The 15,104-nt window shown below is 46.6% G+C and overlaps 2 protein-coding genes across 2 annotated transcripts in view; one reads left to right on the forward strand and one right to left on the reverse strand.

Annotated features, from left to right (window-relative positions):
- Positions 1-2,586: 2,586 nt before the first annotated feature.
- On the forward strand, positions 2,587-6,655 carry MPEG1 (macrophage expressed 1). The gene is made up of 2 exons (XM_008581375.1): positions 2,587-4,860; positions 6,212-6,655. Exon 1 carries the CDS (start codon positions 2,587-2,589, stop codon positions 4,711-4,713), a length of 2,127 nt encoding a protein of 708 aa, XP_008579597.1. The 3' UTR covers positions 4,714-4,860; positions 6,212-6,655.
- Positions 6,656-7,294: 639 nt separating this feature from the next.
- The window catches only part of DTX4 (deltex 4, E3 ubiquitin ligase), a 36,695-nt gene continuing 28,885 nt past the window's right edge, over positions 7,295-15,104 (reverse strand). Inside the window, exons 8-9 of the mRNA XM_008581376.1 lie at positions 13,391-13,480; positions 7,295-10,705 (exon numbers count right to left, since the gene is read on the reverse strand). Coding sequence (XP_008579598.1) covers positions 10,472-10,705; positions 13,391-13,480 — 324 coding nt within the window. The 3' untranslated portion in view covers positions 7,295-10,471. The remainder of the gene's footprint in view (positions 10,706-13,390; positions 13,481-15,104) is intronic.

Consider the following 15,104-nt stretch of genomic DNA (forward strand, 5'->3'; position numbering starts at 1 on the left):
CTTTCATTGTTTTCTCATGAATTGAAAAGAGAACTTCCTTGAGCACAGTAATCACAGAGTCTATAGGCTTTGGATCATTTCAGACATACGAAAATTCCAGAAATAATTTGTTTTTTAAATGCACATTTCTTGGTTATTTTCCTGAGTATTTCCCTACTACCCAATGTTGTTTGATACTTAGTCGGTTCTCAATAAAAATTTGTCAAATGGGTAAAGACATGCTCATTGTTGAAAACTCAAAGAACACAGAAAAGGAAGAGGAAACAGTTAAAATAATTCGTAAAATCTACCAACCAGATATAATTACTGTCAACAGATTGGTGTAAATCCCTCTAGTTATATGTATTTGTACACAGTTGGGGTTATGCTGAATATAGTTCATGCTTTTTTCACAACATCGTGGCAAAGAATTTCTCATGTTATTAAAATTGTTTGAAATAATTGTGATGGCTATAAATTATCTTGCCAGTTGGATGCAATATAATTTCACTCTTGGCTTTTTAGTTATTTCCAATTTTTTTCTATGATAAAAATGAAGAGGAAGGCTGTAGCAAAAAGAAAAAAAAAGAAAAAAGAAAGAAAGAAAAGACAATGACTGTATGTTTAGAGATATAGGGATACCTGAATATGGAATTGTCTGTATTCACCTTGCTTGTATTCTCATTTCAGGAGAGTGAGGTTTCAACAGGATCTAAAAATGAGAAAACAAAGACTAAGAAACTGTCATCCTGTCTTCAAAACAATGTGAGTGAGAGTTTATTGATTCTGATGAACCATCCCTGAAACAGTTTGAGGAGAAGTGTACAGATACGAGTGTTTTGACAGGCTTATTGGAAGTACTCAAGGGCATTCAACTCTATTTTTTCTAATTCTGGGATCACTCTTCTGAGGTATAAATTTATAAATAACTGATTTAGAAATTATCCAGGAAATCCTGTGCAGAGGTTTGGTTCTTTAGCCAAGTACAGAATGAACACTGATTCATAAATTAATCTCCCTTGGGTTGATGGTGTCAGTTCCCTGACACATGATAACTGTGGCATAATAGACCCAGAATGTGGTATTTCTGGATTTACAGAACACCATGCAGGTATTAATAACAGCTAGTGAAGCTCAGCCTGTGAAGTTGGGCAACTGGCCTCATTCTTTCTAAAAACACTTCTCAGCTGCATTTGTGACAGTCTGAGGTAATTTGATTCCCAGGAACCTTTTTTCCAGGATGTAACCTGGTGATATTGGAGTGATAGCTGTGAATTGAAACATACCTTTTTCCGTCTCAGCCCTGCATCTTGTTCATGGTATGATTTGGGGAGCCATGAGGATGCAACTGGGAGCTTCATTAACCTCTGTGGACTCTCTATCACTATATGTACTAAAACACACCTTAACTGTCACAAATAATTAGCAGAGATGTGCTTTGATGAATGCTAGTACTAGATCAATGGGACTGGAAACATTGTTCTAAATCACAAGGCCTAATGCACCTGGCATCATCATGCAAAGGAAATTCATAAATTATGTTCTCTTAATAATATAACAAATGAATTATGGCTTTGAAAAAATGAGTCATGAAGAGGCATATTCTTTTTTATGCACCTATACTGGTTACATGCCCTTACCAATGGAGTGAAAAAGGTATAACAGCAGGTATCAACTTATTGCCAACTACGCACACAGAGCATACACAAATGTGTGTACACATATACGTATATTCCTTGGCCACTGTCTACTTCTGATAAATCAAAATCTAGATTTTAGTGTGGGTTTTGTCTTTCCTTGAGCATTTCTATCTGATAGGAAACAACAACGCAGTGGGAGCCCCTCGCCCTCTCCATGAGTGCTTAGGACAGTGCGGGAGTCTTCCCGGCATACAGCAGGTGAAATCTTCTGCAGGCCCCTTCAGCTCTGCTCCAGATAATGCCATCTCCAAAGCCTGGACTATTACGGTTTATAACATTGAAACCCCACAGGATGTGAGTGTGATGTTTTCATTCTTTTCTTCTGTGGGAACAGCCTCCACCCTCAGGAATATGGAAAACCCAGGGCTTGGCCTTGACCTACAGCTAGCCTCAATTAGAGGTGATGGAGGCAGGGTGTCACAGCAGGGGTGATGTTGCCATTTACCTCGGCATTTCCAGTAAAAGGAAACTGGTATTAGAGTCCCAGGAGAGGATAGCAGGGAAAATTTAAAACATCAAGTCCAAGAAAGTAAACAGAAAGCAAAATCAAAATTTTCTGCTGGAGGAAATGGTAGGGGCAGGGTAACACTCCAAAGAGTGCCTACCACTGCTGTAGAGTAATCAACCTGGGGGTGGGGAACAGTTCGGGTGAGTCAACTGTTAAGAGTATAGGGCTGTGCTTGTATATCTAGGACAGCATAATTTTTTCAAAGTTCTGTTGAACATTTGTATTCCACCCCACTCTCATTTCCCCATTTTGCAATTAAATCAGCCTAAAGAGGAACTGGTGGCTTTAGGAGAATTTGAAGTTTCCGTTCAGCAACTTCTCTCTTTCCCACTCGTTCTCTTTGCACCAAGCTCACTGGCTGCTGTTTAGGGCTGGTGTGTGGCTGGGGCTGTCTGAGCCATGAGCAGCTTCAGGACTGCCATCCTTTTCTGCACAGTGGCAGCATGGGCTAAAACAGACTTATCTGTGGGGGAAACAGATAATGTTGGATTTCAAAAATGCAAGAATGCCTTGAAACTACCGGTCCTGGAAGTCCTACCTGGAGGGGGCTGGGATAATCTGCGGAATGTGGACATGGGATGGGTGATGGACTTGACTTATACCAACTGCAGGACCACAGAGGATGGACAGTACATCATCCCTGATGAAATCTTCACCATTCCCCAGAAACAGAGCAACCTGGAGATGAACTCAGAAATCCTGGAATCCTGGATGAATTACCAGAGCAGCACCTCCTTCTCCATCAACACAGAGCTCTCTTTTTCCAAAGTCAATGGCAAATTCTCCCCCGAGTTCCAAAGGATGAAGACCCTTCAAGTGAAGGACCAAGCTATAACGACCCGAGTGCAGGTGAGAAACCTTGTCTACACAGTCAAAATCAACTCAGCTTCAAAACTGAGGTGGGGGTTTAGAAAGGAGATCATGGATATCTCTGACTGTCTAGAAAACAACCAGACGAGGATGGCCACCTACCTGGCAGAGCTCCTGGTCCTCAATTATGGCACCCACGTCATCACCAGTGTGGATGCTGGAGCTGCTCTTATTCAGGAGGACTACCTTAGAGCCTCCTTCCTCCAGAACAGCCAGAGTAGCCATAGTGCCGTAACTGCATCTGCTGGAGTTACCTTCCAAAACATCGTGAACTTCAAATTTGAGGAGAACTACACTTCACAGGATGCCTTTATAAAGAGCTACCTCTCAAACCGAACCAACTCCAGGATGCAGAGCATTGGCGGGGTTCCTTTTTACCCAGGAATCACCCTCCAGGCCTGGCAGCAGGGCATTGCCAACAACCTGGTGGCCGTGGACCGTGTTGGCCTGCCCCTGCACTTCTTCATCAACCCCAACATGCTGCCAGACTTGCCAGGCCCCTTGGTAAAGAAGGTGTCGAAGACAGTGGAAGCTGCTGTGAAACACTATTACTCGTTCAACACCTACCCCGGGTGCACAGATCTCAATTCTCCCAACTTCAATTTTCAGGCTAATACTGACGATGGCTCCTGTGAGGGGAAAATGACCAACTTCTCCTTCGGTGGGGTTTATCAGGAATGCACCCAGCTCTCAGAGAATAAGTTTGTCCTCCTCTGCCAAAACTTGGAGCAGAAAAATCCACTCACTGGCAATTTCTCCTGCCCCTCTGGCTACTCCCCGGTCCACCTGCAATCCCAGATCCACGAGGAGGGTTACAACCACCTGGAGTGTACACGGAACTGCAAATTCTTCATCTTCTGCAAGACAGTGTGCGAAGATGTGTTCCGGGTGGCAAAGGCTGAATTTAAGGCTTTTTGGTGTGTAGCCAGTGGCCAAGAACCTAAATACTCAGGACTGCTTTTTGGTGGCCTCTTCAGCAGTAAGAGCATAAACCCCTTGACAAATGCTCAGTCTTGTCCAGCTGGCTACTTCCCACTGAAACTCTTTGAAAGCCTCAGAGTATGTGCTTCTCTGGATTATGAGTTAGGATACAAGTTTTCAGTCCCTTTTGGTGGGTTCTTCAGCTGCACAGCTGGGAACCCCTTGGCAGATTCTGCCATATCCAGAGACATAGGGGCACCTTCTCTGAAAAAATGTCCTGGGGGCTTCAGCCAACACCTAGCCCTCATCAGCGATGGATGTCAAGTGTCCTACTGTGTCAAGGCTGGGCTCTTTACAGGAGGAACCCTACCCCCTGCCAGGCTCCCGCCCTACACCCAGCCACCCCTCATGAGCCAGGCTGCCACCAACACAGTCATAGTGACCAATACTGAGAATGCAAGATCCTGGATCAAAGACTCCCAGACCCACCAGTGGAGGCTAGGAGAGCCGTCAGAGCTGCGCAGGGCCATGAAGGTCGTCCGTGGGGACGGTGGTAGTCTGTCGGGAGGGGCAGCAGATGGGGTCGCAGTGAGGGTCACCACTCTCCTGGCTGTGGTCATCACCCTGGCCATCTACGGCACCCGGAAGTACAAGAAGAAGGAATACCAGTCAATGGAAGATGAGAGGCAGAGTTTGGCTCCAGGCATGGCAGCAACTGGAGACACCTTTGACTGAGAGCAGGAGCAGAGTCCAGCTTAATTAAATCTTTCCCAGGAAATGCTTTCTCTTATCGCTGGCCAGAGCCTCAAGCATGCCTTTCACTGCTTTCTTCTCCACTTCTGCCTTCCTAAGTACTGAAGTGACAAGTGCAACAAAAAGCAGGTATGATTTTATGTTCTCCTGTTTAGGTCTCTGGGCCAGGAAATTAATGGAGCTACATGAACAAGGTTGAGGGTGGGGAAAAGAGCAGCTGTGACTGTTTAAGAAAAAGCCATCCTGGGGACTAAAACATGAAGGGGGTGTCTTTTCCTCATGTGCATCACTAACGTCTTCACCTGAATGCATCTATGCAAAAAGAGAGGAGGAAGAATGTTGACATTTGAATTTGGAAACTATGCATTTAATCTGAAGTCTGCAGTGGTTTCCAATTTGTGAGCAATAAGAATTTCTGCCTTTAAGCACTACCCTCCTTCTATTTTGTTTTTTAAAAAGCTGTCTGGATTTCATGCTTCAGAGCCCTGAAAAGACACAGGAATTCCTGTGTGGCCACAGCTGTTTAGCTTTGAGGATTCCATGTTGATGGACTGTGTCATGTCCTCGGGGTCATCTCAACAGCATCTGCAAAGAAAACTGTTGCCTACACCCATTCCACTCTCTCCAACTGCTCCACAATTGATACTTATTTAGACCAGACCACTCTTGGACTTTTAACCAGTGTCATTAAGTTCTCAGTAAATATTTTAACTTATAAACTTCTATTAGGAGGTTGGGGGGTGGGGAGGGATGGTTTGCAGACAAGGTATAAGTAAAAAAAAAAAAAGGTAAAAACTGGAAAATATTGTGGTGCTCAGGAGAAATTGGAATTTTTATCCACAACCAACTGCTTGATTTCCTCCTCTTAGCTCATTATGAATGAGGCATCAAAAGGAGTCAGAGATTTGGACAGATCAAGCATTGCAGGCTCATGTCCTGTATTACCAGAGTACATCTTCTCTCTCTTCTGTGGGTGGTCCTTACCCTTCCTGTCCTCCCATCACATGCACACGCACACACAGAGACATAACACACACACACAGACATCCCTCACATTCCAACAAGAACTCTGCATTTTTCTGGGGATGAGAAAAGCAAGAAGTCAAAGCAAGCCCACATCTGAGTATTATTTTCTCCCTAAAACCAAAACAGAGTAGAAAGCACCAATTATGCACCTTTTTTTTTTCTTTTTCCAGCAGAAAGGGGGCTGACATGGTCCAAACCATGTTTTTAAGTGAACTGAAAAAGGCATCAGCAACACTTGTGACACATTTATTTCAGTTTCAGGGGCATCTGACAGTATACACAATTGTCACCTGGCAATATCTGGGGCTTTGCTCAAGTTGAATACCAGTCTCACTAATTGTAATTACTTCCACGACATTTTAAAAAAATTATATACTTATTCACCAAGTCCAATGTCATTAGTTATCTTCTATGAAGGGTAATTTGTTCTCTCCTTGTTAATGTTCACAATCAGGAGCTTGGGCTTAGAATAGGCCTTTCGTCTAAGAAGCCTACCAGCCTGTGAGAAGATGAGGATGAAGACACTCATTTACAACTGAGATGCAGAGGAGTGAATAACAGAATCGGAACCTTGCTCTCCTGACTGCACAAGGGGGAACACTGATTTCCACAACCTCTTCACTTAACCCTCCCTCTTAAGCATTTAAATGTTCTCCTAAACCTCTGTTTTGTGGGTTCTGGGTGTTTTCTAGGTTTCAGCCAAGCTAACCACTTTTCTGCAAATACCGACTTTCCTGTGAATTCTTTGAAGACTACTGAGTCAGAAAGGCAAAGTATAGCCAAAGGCTCTCAGACTTTTAATGCACTAATTTCTCATTAAAATGAAAAGCTCTTCACAAATTTCTATTTCCACTAACAACATCGCACATAATTATGCATTAAAATACATATCAAGGAACACTGTGTCTGACCGTTCATCTGTATGAAATCAGGACGTGGGAGTTTGCAGTTTACATTCAAGTCATTTTACGAAGTCAGAATTCAGAGGTGACAGGGAACTGGAGGCTTGCAGTCTCTGTTTTCCTACCTGGTGATCTGAGGCTGGGGTCTGTGCAAAGACCAACCCTGGCTTCTAAGAAAACCGCACTCTGTAGGCTATCGGAAATAGAGACAGACCTTTAAGAAGTAAATATCTGTGACTTTAAAGATAAAGTAAACAGAAAGCAAAATCAAAATTTTCTCCTGGAGGAAACGGTAGGGGCAGGGTAACACTCCAAAGAGTGCCTACCACTGCTGTAGAGTAAACAGCCTGGGGGTGGGGAACAGTTCAGTGAGTCAACTGTTAAGAGTTTTTCTCCTATAAGTTCCTAAGTTCATTTGCTTATTTCCCCTGCCATGCGGTCTGTTTCTTTGGGGAACAAGAAGTCAAATCAGGTCAAATGTGGGGGGTGGAAAAGAAGTGGCAATAAAAAATAGAGAAAAGGGACTTTTCCCTCCCATCCAGTGGAAGGTCTTGTGGTTGCTTATAGACTCGGGGAGGTAACCCAAATACCTCACAAACAGGTGCTTTAAACTACAAAAAGCAGAAGGTTAACAATTTGTGGTTGTTCATTTGCCATTTATTGTTCTGCACATACACCTCATGAGCACCAGGTGGCGATGTCCTCTCACAGAGCAACACCAAGGACTTCAAAACACGTCAGCTACAGACAATTTACATTAGGACGTTCACCTGTCCCCTCCCAGAACACCCCCCTACACGCACACTAAAATGCCTGTGACCACAGAAAAGGAAAGGGAGCGGGACTCTTCCTGTACCACATGGGCCTTCCCTCAGTCCTCCCACGCACGCGACAGTGCAGTACCTGGACGAGTACTTTTGACAAAGTATAAACCCACAGAGAAATCCATATTTTACAGAAAGGGGAGGAGAATGGAGACACAAAGGCACACACAACCACACAGACACAGTGAACCTCTTGAGGGATGAGCAGCTGACAAGGTTTGTCTCCAATCCCATCTGTCATCCCTGGAGACTCAGGAAGGGAGAGGCTGCTGGTGGCAAGACCGTGAAAGGAAAGGCATGGGATCCCCTGCTCGGGCAGGGGGCACAGCAGGGCTTCTGGTGGGAAGACACCCAGTGCCAAAATAGTGGACACACAGGGCTCGGCTGGCATGGTTCTTGCTGAAACCAAGACTGTGCCTTTCCAGGTTGGCACAAGAGAAAGAGAAAAGAAATGCTCCCTACCTTGCCTAGCCCCATGTGAGAAAGGAAACTCAAGATCCTTTCTGCCCAGAAAGTCCCACAAGAAGCGGCATGAAGATGAGGTAGCCCTGACTGAGCATCTGCAGAGAGGAAAAGAAACAGGGCCTAGACACGGTCAAAGTCCTAGGGGGAAGGCCTGAGGGTATGAAGACTAACTCTCCAAGTGGTATTGCCACTGTGTTCTGACTCCCTTATGCATCCTCGCAGGTCCCTTCCCCACCTACGCCTTCTTCTGCCTGATGCAGGGAAACCAGTCTCTCCCCTCTGCCCATTTCCAGTCATGAAAGCATGCTTTCTTTTCTTCCCCACCTCCTACTGCCTCCTTGTGTTTTTCTACCCATGGACCCTCAGTCTATTTCCTCATCCCTGTGGCCAAGAAGCCTAACAGATACTTGACAAGGGCGCTGAAGGCCCTCAGAGAGGGTACCAAGCCTACGATGAGGCTCTCCAGTGACCACTGGTCTGTGGTAACCTGTCAAGGGAAATGACGTGTCATTAAACACCACAGGGATGTCTCTTCCATTTAGGTCAGAAATTTCCTTCCCGACTGTGGCAGGAAATTGCCCTGTAGTGCAGTGGACTAAGGACCAGTCTCCTGGTCTGCTGGTGAGATAAAATGACAGCCAGGTGATAGGAGAGACTGAGACTGAGATGGCAGGAACAATTCCTTCTATCAGAGCTCCCTCTGGTGGAGCCTATTACCATCCCTGTAGCCATCTGCAAACTGAGGAAAGGCTCAGCACCAGCAGGTCCCAAGGAACTGGGTGACACTCAGGTGAAGCCACTGGCCACAAACAGCTGCGGAGCTCATGAAAGCTTGGCCTCTGGTTCTGACTTAAGTACCATTTTTGAAGGTTCTTTTGTTTCAATTTTTCTATCATCAAAAACCTTCCAAATATTATGAAATATATATGCATATATATATATATATATACACACACATCAAACCCCCAAAACATGAGGTATATAAATTCAAATTAGTATCTAGAGGAACTTCCCCCAAACACATAGTTCAAAGAACCCACTTTCAAAGGGGAGAATTAGGTTTCCATTCCTGATGCCCCCCATCTCTCCTCCCTGACCCCCAATCCATTCCTCAATGGGAGCCAAAGGCAAGAGGAATGTTGGGGAGGAGACGGACAAGGTCTTGGGACATGATGCAGATGCAGGTTGGACCAGATCATAATGCAGTCCCAGCCCTGTCAGGAATGAGGTGAGGAGGCTCCCTGCATGCTCTGAGTCGACCTGCACTAGGTGAGGGGCCCAGCACCTCCTCTGGGCTCTGATCAGCAAATGTGCAGGGAGATGGATTGAAGCCCTCATATGAGATCGGCTCTGATTCAATCTTGAAAAGAAATATAAAAAGGGACCAGCCCAGCCCTCACTTGCTCACCTCTCCCCAAGCACAGCTGTCTCCATCAGGGGTTAAGTTTACTATGGGGTGGGTTGGCAAAGGGTGAGGAAAGTCGAGGGACCACAGCCTGGCTGTTTGATCCCTGTCGGTCATCTTGTGGAACAGAGTGCAGGGACATCATGGGACTCTCCACCAACCTGGCCAGTGATGTGCACACGTCCCCCACCCCCCGAAACACACACACATACACAGATGGCACAGAACCCAGTGTGGGCTCTTCTCACAGTGACTTGATGAAACTCATGGAATCTTTGAGCTGGTCTGGGATGACTGGGGAGGCTACAGGCTCCTCTCCCTGAGGACATTGAGATGCTCATGGGATGCAGGCTCTGGGCTGATCAGAGAGGGGCTTGGAAACAGCATCATGGGATGCCACCCCAGAGAGGAATCCCAGAGTCCATCCACCCACACAAGAGAACCAGATGCCTCTTTGGACAGGTCAAAGGTGTGAGGAGGAAAGGAGGGTCCAGAGAAGCCAAGGACTATGATGAGACCTGAACATGCTCCCAGGGACTTTTGCTTCTCTGACTCTCTCAGCCAGAAGTGCTTCCTCACCCTGCAATGAAGCATCCGATTTCTGATGTCACAGCAGTTTAGCGGTTCACCCCTTTGCCCCCCAATCTTGCACAGTGACAGCTCCCTGCCTCCAGTGGAGGAGAGAAAAGCAGAAACTCTGCTCTCAAAGCAGAGTGGAAGCAGCAAGAAGCCAGTGGAGGCAAGGAACCTCAGGCTTCACAAGGCCAAGGGTATGGAGTGCCCATGCACTGTCCATACCCCAAGTGTGCTGACCATGCCCTACTCGGGGGTGAGCAGGGGGAGGGGGATCCTGCCTACCCAGCACCGAAACTCCATGGGAACAGACCGAGGATGGCCTTCATCCCATGTCCCCTTTGTGTCAGATGAGGTTTATGAATGAGGTCACCTTATTCAGTCTAGCTCTCCTCTGTGGCTGGGAGGAATGGGGGATGGAGACAGGACAGGAGGGGAGATGACAGAGTCGAGTCGTGAGGGCACTGCACCAACTTCCACCTTGACTCTCCCACTTCCTGCCCTGCAGTCCCCATGGCACCTCCCAACTCAGAGCCCCTCCCGCCTCAGTCCTTCTCCTGGGCAGTGCTGTCCTCTGAGATGCCCTGGGCAGCCAGTTCAGCCAGCACGTTATCCAGGTAATTGGCATCTGGGTAGCCATGGCCAGTGAGATTAGAGCCAAACTCTGTCTTGTGGTGGACCTCATTCCAGATGACAGTATCTGACTCGCCCGTGGTGCTGGAGGTACCAATGGCAAAGATGAGGCGACGGTCCCAGGCCACAAGCAGCAGCTTCAGAACCTAGGGAATAATGGCGGGAGAGCAAAGGCAGACTTTCAGTGGTTGTCAAAGAGTGTCCCTTGGATGGTAGAGCATACTCCCAAGGGTCCCACCACTTCCTGCATCATGATCCCCTAAGCAGAACAGTGGAAGAGAAAGAGATTTGGACTTGGAATCAGGGACCTACAGGTGGAGTCTTACTTTGGCTCTGAATCCCTGTGTGACCTCGGACAAGTTATAGCACCTCTCTAAGCTTTAATTTCTTATTTACAAAATGGCCAAGGTATAATCTGTCTCTAGAGATTGTGAACATCTTATGGGATGCTATGTGAAAAGCATTTTCATACTTGTGCTTGGAACGCACTACTCAATAGATGTTAGCTAGCAACACAATAGCTGCAGTTTGAAAGATGGGATCTAGGAGTTGAAGGCACTTATGATCTGCGACCTTCTGAAGCTCTGCCCTTCACCACCATCACCACGGATGTGGTTTTAATTTACCCACAGCTAAAGTTGTGGAATTCTTCTCTAGTGACATCTTGAAGCAATCTGACCTCTTCCAGGCTATTTCATATTTATTTGTTCATCTGGTCCTCATAACCACACCTGGATCCAGGTACGGTAGGTGCTATTATTGTTCTTATTTTATTTTAGGTGAGGAAACTGAGGCCCAGAGAATGCATTGAAGCTTGCAGAAAATTCTAATTCAGCTCAATTAAAAAAAAAAAAAAAAAAACTTTGTTGAGCAAGACTAATGCCTAATGCCCTGTTCCAGGCCTTGGTCAGAGCAGTGTCCAGCTGAAGACGGCATCCTATAAGAACACCTTGGTTTCAAAACTGAACTCCTGTAAACATATTATGGGCTGGAGGAAGAGAAATTAACTGGGCTGGCAGTGCCAGGATTGGAAAAGGAGTTAAGTGGCTTGGAAGGCAGTGCTGGCATAAATGACTGAGTGGATACAGTGGATAAGAACAAGAGTCCAGAATGGTTAACGTGTACAGTCTGGGTATGTCATTAACGTACATGGCGAGGCCTGGACAAAGAGTGACTCTTGGCAACAGGATTCTAGTTTTAACAGCAGGCCTTCACAGTGGACACACTGAGCCAACAGTTGGGATGCAAATCCAGTCCAAGCACAGAAATCTGGCTGTTCAAGGCAAACAGGTATCAGGGCTGGTCCTGACTCCTAATCTGGAGACTGTGCACTGGCACATCTTTATGATGTGCTTGACTCTCTCATTGTTCCAAACTATCTGCTTCCTCCCTGTAAGTGGAGAACATATCCATACATTTTGCCAGGAGACCTGAGGTGCCTCCTTATAGGCAGTTCATTACCCCACCCCACTTAACTGGCTATCCCCCATGACTTGATGGGGGCTGTGAAATGTGCATAGAAGTAACGAGCATCCAGGGGCTCAAAATGGAATTACACATTTCCATCTGGATTCTCTGTTGGTCCTCTGCCTGCCTGGGAAGGGCATGGACCACAGAAGTACTGCTCCTTCAACCGAGGCTCCAGAATGGGAAGACACATGGAGCAGACTGAAGCTGACTGCTATGGTCTGAATGTTCATGTCCCCTCTAAATTCATAGGTTGAAGTCCTTACCCTCAAGGTGATCATATTAGGAGGTGGAGCCTTTGAGAGGTGATTGGATCATGGGGCAGAACCCCAGTGAATGGGACTAGTGCCCTCTTAAAAGGGGCTCGAGAGAAACCCCTTGTCCATTCCACCATATGAGGACATAGTGAGAAGGCACTGTCCGTGAACCGGGAAGCGGGCCCTCGCCAGCACCTTGATTGTGAACTCCCCAGCCTCCAGAACAGTAAGAAATAAATTTCTGTTGCTTATAAGCTACCCAGTCTATGGTATTTTGTTATAGCAACCTGAACAGATTAAGACACTGACCCACAGCAACAACACAGCCACAGCCATTGACATGCAAAGTACATGAAAAATAAACATTTGTTAAAATAGCTGCTGAGACTTGGAGAGAAAGTTGACTAAAACACACCTCTTGTCCAATATTTCCCCCAGCAATGGTCCTTATCCCTGCTAAGATCAGAAAAGATTTTGAAAATCCAATGATTTTCAGCCTCATCCACAGAAAAACAAAAATAAAAATTTAATTGTAATTTTAGAGTTCATAGAACCACTGAAGCCTGATCATGAATCACTAAGAATCCAGAAACCCAGTGATTGTTTCCTTTGCCGTTTTGGGAAAAAGTCAAAGAATACAAAAGTACATAAAGAGAAAATAATCTCCCACAAATTAAGATCCCTGCCCCAGAGCAGCGCTTCTCAAGTTTTGCTGTGGTGTCAGATTAGCTGGGGATCTTGTTAAAATGAAGTAGGCTCTAGTTCTGTATATCTATCAAGCTCTTAGGTGTTCCCAGTGGTGCAGGTCCCAGGATCAGCCTTTAAGCAGCAGGGCTCTAAACAAAGGATCCTAAAATAGATGAATCATTGCCAATAACATCCTGGAGAGGAAAAAACCCAAAAACCCCCCGTTTTCCCCCCCGCAAAAAAAAAAAAAAAAAAAAAAAAATTCCAATCGTATGTACCCTCACCTATGACCTTATTACCATGTGCATCTAGAGTTAAAAGAAACCCGGTTCTCTGTGGTCTGTGTGTTGCAGGAAGCAAACTTCCGGCCCTAACATAGAAGTAAATTCCTTGGCCCTCCTCTGAAACCCCTGCTCTTACTTTTCTCCCCTTCTCGCTGTCCGGAAGGTAACAGTGTCGTGGGAAGCCGCGGGCGCTGAAACTCTTCCCAGGATTTGGATGTTCTGGTCCCTGAAAGCAGAAAAAATGCAAAGGACATTTTTCAAGATATTTCTGATGAGAGGGAATACAGGCTGTGATAAATTCAAATAATGCCTGACTGAAAGGCCGATTCTAACCTCTCCTGCTGACACCGCCGGTTGTGTGGGCAGCTCGGACGTCTGCCTGGCGCTGCCCCAGCAGGACTGTGCACTCCCGGAGCCGAGGCTCAGCAGAGCAGTCACGACTCTGCCGCGGCCCAGCCCAGAGTTCCTCCCCTAGGGAATCGTCCTCTACAGTGAAGGCAGAGCTTGCAGGTGTCTCTTCACAGAAGCCCAAGCCTGTGTGGTCCCTGAGTGTCCTGCTACTGCCCCTCTGGGGTGAGCCTACGAAGTGGCTGTATTGAGCGTGGAGAGAAACATTTCCCCTGACAGGAGCTGGGACTTTCCTGGGGGAGCTGAGCATCTGCAGAGGCAGCATGCGGCCACCTCTACACCCTAGTGCAGGCTCTCTGATCATTAATCCCAGAGGCTGGAAAAAACAGCCTTCTCCGATACGGTCACACCAGCCTGATTTTTGCCCCCTTCTGTCTGTTCTACTTCCCGCCGAGTCCATCAGCTATTTCTCCTGACTCCTGTAATTTTCATTCATGTCCCTATCGCCCTGACTGGCTGCCTCAGAATCATTCCAGCAGTCTCACCTGACCCCCCATCCAACCATATCTCACTCTCCCCTACCCCAGCCCTCCCATTGTTCAGGCCCCACTGCCAGAGCCTGGCTGTCGCAGTGGTCTCCTAACCGGTCTCCTTTCCTCAAGTCATCCCCCACTCTTTTGCCAGACTGGCCTTCCTAAGCATAATCCCAATCACATGACATTCCATAATCCTAACCACATGCCCCACCACCTTCAGGGGCTTCCCACAGCCTGATAAGTAAGGTCCACAGCCCCCACCCTAGCATTCAAAGCCCTCTGTCACCCGGCTGCAACCTCCCTCACTGCCTAGTCTTCCACATCTTCATGCTCCCTCCCTCCACCCCCTTTACAAGTCTCAGGCCCTAAATTAAACTCTTCCTTATCACCCTTTGACACGTCACTTTCTCTCCTCTACTATTCTGTTATGTCCTCCAACTAAAAATGCATTCTTCCATTTCTTCCTGTCTTTCGAGGCTCAACTAGAGGATGCCCTACACCAGAAAGTCTCCTCTGACCGTCCCAGACAGACAAGCACAAGCTCTCTTCCCTACCACGACATGCAGGATACTCAAATAATGACGGTGACCGGGTATTGAGCACCTTAGCACTGTGCCCACTGCCCCGATAGGCATATACAAACGTTATCTCCCATCCTCGCAGAACCTCTGCATGTTACATTCCTGGCTGGAGAGGAGAAGAAGCAAAGCTGGGAGAGGTCAAGTAGCTATCCAAAGTCACCAGACAACAAAGTCACAGACAGGAATTGGAACCCAGGTCCACCCGAGTTCGAAGGCTTGTGTTTCCACTTTGGCTACACTGCCTCTCACGGCTTTAATCAGTGACGCACACCATTTGTTTGTGCTATAGTTTAATTAGTGATGTATCTTTTTCTTTCCCTGACTGGTGAGTCTCTCCAGGAAGAACCATGTTTTATTCAGTTCTTTCACAAGCTATCACGCCTTC

This window comes from Galeopterus variegatus, unplaced genomic scaffold (genome assembly GCF_000696425.1).
Source record: "Galeopterus variegatus unplaced genomic scaffold, G_variegatus-3.0.2 Scaffold2340, whole genome shotgun sequence".
In the NCBI taxonomy this organism is placed as follows: Eukaryota; Metazoa; Chordata; class Mammalia; order Dermoptera; family Cynocephalidae; genus Galeopterus; species Galeopterus variegatus.

Excerpts from the sequence above, each read along its gene's own strand:
- MPEG1 (XM_008581375.1), top strand. The coding sequence starts at position 2,587 with ATGAGCAGCTTCAGGACTGCCATCCTTTTCTGCACAGTGGCAGCATGG.